We start from the raw sequence: 6,515 nt of genomic DNA on the forward strand, positions 1-6,515 counted from the left end.
ACTTTACCCCCTGCCAAGATGGGTCGGTCGGTACACTCCTATCCTGCCGTTTTTGAAATTTCGCTGACCGGAAAGGGGCAGCTACGCTAAAAATAGCTGTGGTTGCCGACAAGACAAAGGAAATACCATTCTCCCCAACTGACCAGAGTACGGGTTCAAAACCCAGCCCGGGAAATAGGGATATAATGCTATTTGTATTTTCGGTCGTCGCATCAAAATATATATATATATATATATATATATCATCATCATCATCATCATCATCGTTTAATGTCCACTTTCCCTGCTAGCATGGGTTGGACGATTTGACTGAGGATTGGCAAACCAGATGGCTGCACCAAGCTCCAATCTGATATGGCAGAGTTTCTACAGATGGATGCCCTTCCTAACACCAACCACTCCGAGAGTGTAGTGGGTGCTTTTACGTGCCACTGGCACGAGGGCACAGGAGTGGCTGTGTGGTAAGTAGCTTGCTTACCAACCACTTGATCTCGGGTTCAGTCCCACTGCATGGTACCTTGGGCAAGTGTCTTCTACTACAGCCTCGGGCCGACCAAAGCCTCATGAGTGGATTTAGTAGATGGAAACTGAAAGAACCCCGTCATATATGTGTGTGTGTCTATGTTTGTCCCCCCCACCATCGCTGGACAACTGATGTTGGTATGTTTACGTCCCCGTAACCTAGCAGTTTGGCAAAAGAGACTGATAGAATAAGTACTAGGCTTACAAAGAATAAGTCGTAGAGTTGATTTGTTCGACTAAAGGTGGTGCTCCAGCATGGTCACAGTCAAATGACTGAAACAAACAAAAGAATATGTATATGGATGATAGTGTTGTTGATGATGTTGGTGGTAGTAGTGGTGGAGGTGGTAAATGTAAGATTACACAATTTAATTAGATGTGCCCTAACATACCAAAGTGTTTATTTACTCTTTGTTCACTGGTGTTTGTTCTTTTTTTCTACTTTTTTTTTTTTTTGTCAGTTATGCCACTGCCGGAGAGCCAAAGAGGAAAAACTGAACCAAATCATACTGGCAAGTGGATTCTACCCTCACATGTGATCTAGTCAAGTGGTCTTCAAAGAAAGCGAAATTATTACTACTCTGAATATCTTTAAAAAAGAATATATCACAGTTACTCATAGCATTGTACCATATACAGGGTAAATATATTTGCCCTCAGTGACCTTTGTATAGCCACTACATAAAGGACTTCACAACACTTAACTCACAGAAATCTGTTTCTCATCTTGTACAAAAACTATTGGAAAATTATTATTTTATTTCATTATAAAGAGGTTACTTTCTACCCTCTCTCTTTCCTCCTTTTTTTTCTCTTGTTTTTTTCCAAACTTTCCGGAACTAATTTTTCTACTGGCCTTCTAATTTATCTCCATAGTTCCACAATTGATATCAGTATGATATGTAAAAATGAATAAAATAAATACTCCAAACAGTATTAACCCTCTTGTTGTTTATCTGTTTTTTTTTGTTTTATGTTGCCATTTTAGATATTTAAAGCAAACTACATCTGAAAAAAAAACTTCATTCACCATCATACTGCCCCACGCTACAATGAAAACTTTCCCAAAATATTAGTTCATTTCATCATCAACGTTTTTCTCTATTAGGATGGTTGAGTATCTTTAATGATGATACTAATTATAATAACGATGATTTCAAATTTTGGCACAAGGCCAGGAAGTTCAGGGTAGAGGGTAAATTGATTACATTGGCTCCAGTGTTCATTTGATACTTATTTTATTAATCTCAAAAAGTGAATGGCAAAGTGGACCTCGGCGGAATTTGAACTAATAATAATAATAATAATCTCCTGTATCGTTCCAATTTTAGTATATGTACTACCAAAGCTAGTACAATAATAATAATAATAATAATAAATAATCATGGCAACTGTTTACTTTTCTTTATTAGCTTCAAGAGCTTGAAGAGATACAATAAAATGCAATGTATGTTAAATGGGATGGTGGATATACAAAGACATTTAGGGTGGGACAAAAAAGTATACAAAGATGAAGGGAATGATGAAAGGCATTATGTAACTGAAGTGGTAAAAAGTTTTAAAATTTATAAAACAAATAACTGCATACAAATAAATTGAAAGTATAAAAAACAATTATTAAAAAACAAGAATAAAGCATAAAACACTCCATGTATTCACAAGGTTGGGTTAGAGCACACACACCCCATTTCCCTACCAGCTGACCATTGCTCATATTGCTGTCTCATGCGCTCAAAGGGACCACTAACATTCTTGGAGTGGCTAACACTCCAAGTCTTAAGGAGATACATTTTTCATTTCATTGTGCTATCTTTGTATTGCTTTACAAGCATATTCTTTTCATGTCCAACCCATGCTAGCATGGAAAGCAGACGTTAAACGACGATGATGATGATAATGATGTCTTTTATATTTCCAATCCATCTATATCAGTGTCATTCGGACATCACTGTTATAATCCCTTGCACCACAGATATGTGATTCTGTCTAATTGATGTTGGTTTGGTCTTTGAATGATGGTGGATCTCAGTTTATCATCCACCTCATCATTGTGTTTGTCATTACTCTGAAGAAAGGCATCATCGTCATCATTTAACATCCATTTTCCATGCTAGCATTGCATGGATGCTGCACCAGGCTCCCATTGTTTGTTTTGGCATGGTTTCTAAAGCTGGCAATTGAAGCCTGGTGTAGATTACTCCCCTTCAACCAATTTTTTTGTCTTGTTTTCTGTTGGTATTTTTTTAACCCTCTTTTTTAGAGACTTCTTTTTTTTTCCCGTTTGTATTTCTTTCAGCGATTTGGGAACTTTTCTCCACAGCCAACATATCATCATCATCATCATCATTACAAGACAGTTGAGTGATGCTGCTGTTGGTAAGTGATGTGGAGACTGAGGTTTGCTGTTGCTGTGGACACTGTCAATATTAAACATGGCTGGAGGAAAGATTCCTCAGCTTTTGGCATTGAGGCTAAAGCAGCTTCTCCAACAATTCCAAGATTTCAACCTGTGGTGCTGTTGGAATGACAATCTCTGGATCTGTTGGAATGACAATCTCTAGATCTGTTGGAATGACAGTCTTTAGATCTTGCTGTTGTTAACATCCTTTTTGTTTCTTGAATTCTACAGACCAGAAAGCATTCATCTGAATCTTGCAGACCCAAGTAAAACAGTTAAGCCTTCTGCACTGCATTGTTAGTCCCACCATCCAAGAATCACCTTGTTGAAAGGATGCCTTTCAATAACTCTAGTTTCCACAGCAGTGCCTTGAGGGTCAATAAGAAGGAATGAGGAAGGACACCTTTGAGGGATCATGCATATGTTTTGAAACAGCTCTAACAGCTCCGCAAAATCCCAAATTTTATTTAATTTGCTTTGCGGGAGCAACTGTTTTATCAAAATCGTATACTGTTAAATGCTCAAAATACGAGACTAGAAAAACAGCCAACAACTTCATGTTTGTTTTGTTTTCCATTTGTGTCTTTCATTGTTCGAAAGAATACTTCATGTTCCATGTTCTTGTGCTTCATACTTTTTTATTGTACACGTTTTATGACGTCCTGTGCCCATATATGCATATATATATAGATGTAAGTATGTACATATATGTGTATATGCATATATATATATATATATATATATATATACATATATATATATATAAGTGTGTGTGTGCATATCATCATTGTTTAACATTTGCCTTCCATGCTGGCATGTGTGTGTGTGTGTGTCTGTGTCTATGTTTGTCCCATCACTGCTTGACAACTGGTATTGGTGTGTTTATATCCCCATAACTTAGTGGTTCAGTATAAGAGACTGATAGAATAAGTACTAGGCTTTAAAAAAATAAACCTGGGGTAGATTTGTTCAACTAAAACCCTTAAGCCCTTCAATAGAAAGCATAGTACAGGCAGAAACTGTGGCAATTTTCTGCCCCACCTCCCCACATGCCATCATGCGGCTGCATCTCTTGTTGAAGTCATAACCTTCATTGATTATTGATGGTTGAAACTTCTTGGAGCCACTAACAGTGAACCTGTCCTGGGTTTGCTTCTTCCATGGGTTCCCTCCACTGTTAGAGATCAGCACTTCATGCAGCTGTCCCTGTCCATACACCTCACATAACATATCAGTACAGTCATCTGTGTGTGTGTGTGTATACAGGTTTGATGGGTAAATTGTCACCATTTTATATTTTTAACTTCATGCATGTGCATTGTTTTTTTTTATTTTGTTGATTACACAGTATAGTAGGGTCAGTTGGGCATTGTCTGTGAGAAAAACAGCTCTATGATGCAATTCACTCTGCCAGAAACTTGGAAATGATGTTCTGTACTGCTTGGCATTCACACCGGAAGCTCCAGTACAAACATTTCAGAGTGTTTGGGTGTCAATCTGAGGACATGTACTGAGAGAGATAAAAATCAAACATCTAGTCAACATCATGGTGTTTGGAGTGATGACGGCATTATACCACTCTTCATCTTCACACATGGCCTCACACTCAACACGGAGGCCTACATCAAGTGCCTGGAGAAGGTAGTGCTGCCCTGGGTCAAGAGGGTGGCTGCTGGAAAACCTCATGTCTGGCAACATGACTTTTGCACCATGCTACACAACCAGGAGAACCCAGTCATGGCTGTCAGACAATTTCTGTGACCATATCACCCCTAACTCCCCAGACTCAAACCCTTTTGATTAATATGTGTGGGGCACAGTTGAGCAAGAGATCAACGAAACTCCTTGTAACACCAAAGATGAACTGAAGACAAGGATTATGGCAGCATTCACCAACTTAAACAAGGAGACCATCCAGGAGAGTTGCAGGAAATTCTAAAGTCATCTGGAGACCATGGTTGAAGTCAACAGTGATTTTATTGAATAAATGTACTCTTTAGTATTTCAAGATAATTTTATGTAATTATGGCAAATATATCTGTTAAAATGAGATGTCAGAGTTATTTTCATTTCTGCGTAATTTATTCACTGCACCATGTATATATATATATATATATATATATATATATATATATATACACACACACACACATACATACATGTGTGTGCATATGATAAACCAAAATTCAGAGAAGTGAGCAATGAAATGTTTATTCTATTTGTTGATAGCTGTTTCATAATCTGTATCCAGTTACATCAACAATGCTAAAGCATCTTACACATTTATATAGAAATATATGTATAGGTGTGTGTATATATATAAAAGCAACAGTAACATCCACCCCTAGGGGTCAGCCACACTTAAGTGGCAATATACTACACTTTATCGTGCAGTTACTGTTAATACTTCGGTTAGAGAATTAACATTGCTTATATATATATATGTATATATATATATATATATAGCTGTGTTGTGATGTAATGAATAAGATTCTTCATCATATTTCACAATCATCATCATCGTGATCATTGTTTTCATGTCCACTTTTCCAATGCTTGGAACATATACATACATACATACATATGATGATTGCTTTATCTTCACAGATTTTAGCTATCCCATCAACACACATATCATACCCCATCACGCAGCTTAGTCATTCCGTTGAAGAGCCCTCGAATGGCTTTTAAGACCAGATGCTAATTGACAGGGTTTAAAACACAAATGATAGATATTATCCAAATTCCTTCTACATCTTTGCATTTTGGAATCTGATTCTGAAGGAATATTTTTGTGAACCAGCATATGTCTTTTAAGTCCAGATATTATCTTTCACGTTTTGTGACATATAAAACTAGTTGAGGTGGTCGGGGATCTGATTATTACCTGTCTGGGTCTTTCGATTTTCATGTTATTTCATGTGATTCATATTCACTTCTGAATGTGCCAACAAATCAGCATCATCAGTGTAAAACAATTCTCTGACAAGTGTTTTGAAAGCCTTTGCTTTACAGCTAAACTGGGTAAGATTTGACATATATATAAATGTTGCTTGGTCATTTTCAAATTTGGAAGATAAACTATCAGCTATACTACATTTTAATTGGTCAATTCTCTTCAAGTCATCAGATATCTCTTTCCTGGATGTGCACCCAGTCCTAACTCAATGTTCTGATTGTTTAACTCTCACCGAGTCATCAATTGCCTCATTCTTTTATGTTTACATACTCACAGATTAGTTTATCTCAAACCCTTCAGTTCTAAATAAAGAGTAATAATGTTCTTGTCTATTGCAGTTTTCCACTGAATGGAAAAATTAACTTATGAACTGAGAAAATTATCATTATCATTATTATTATTTTATATATATATATATATTTAAACTGCAGATAACTCCAAAGGAAAATTATGGGCAATAGACTAGCATATTATCAAGGAATGTTTTATTTCATCTACTTAAGGCTGTGAATGTGTATGTGTGTGTTAGGCTATTGTAATTTGTAGAAAGATTTATTCCTTGAATATTGTACAAATAAATCTTTTACAAAATCATTCTCAATTCTTGGGACAATTAAGTTTATCTTCCAAAAAATT

General features: G+C 36.4%; 1 protein-coding gene across 1 annotated transcript in view; it reads left to right on the top strand.

Annotated features, from left to right (window-relative positions):
- Positions 1-1,458, top strand: part of LOC106872047 (vacuolar protein sorting-associated protein 37A) — a 56,991-nt gene extending 55,533 nt beyond the window's left edge. The window contains exon 11 of the mRNA XM_014918886.2: positions 984-1,458. Coding sequence (XP_014774372.1) covers positions 984-1,061 — 78 coding nt within the window. The 3' untranslated portion in view covers positions 1,062-1,458. The remainder of the gene's footprint in view (positions 1-983) is intronic.
- The last annotated feature ends 5,057 nt before the right edge of the window (positions 1,459-6,515 follow it).

Source organism: Octopus bimaculoides, chromosome 18 (genome assembly GCF_001194135.2).
Source record: "Octopus bimaculoides isolate UCB-OBI-ISO-001 chromosome 18, ASM119413v2, whole genome shotgun sequence".
Classification (NCBI taxonomy): Eukaryota; Metazoa; Mollusca; class Cephalopoda; order Octopoda; family Octopodidae; genus Octopus; species Octopus bimaculoides.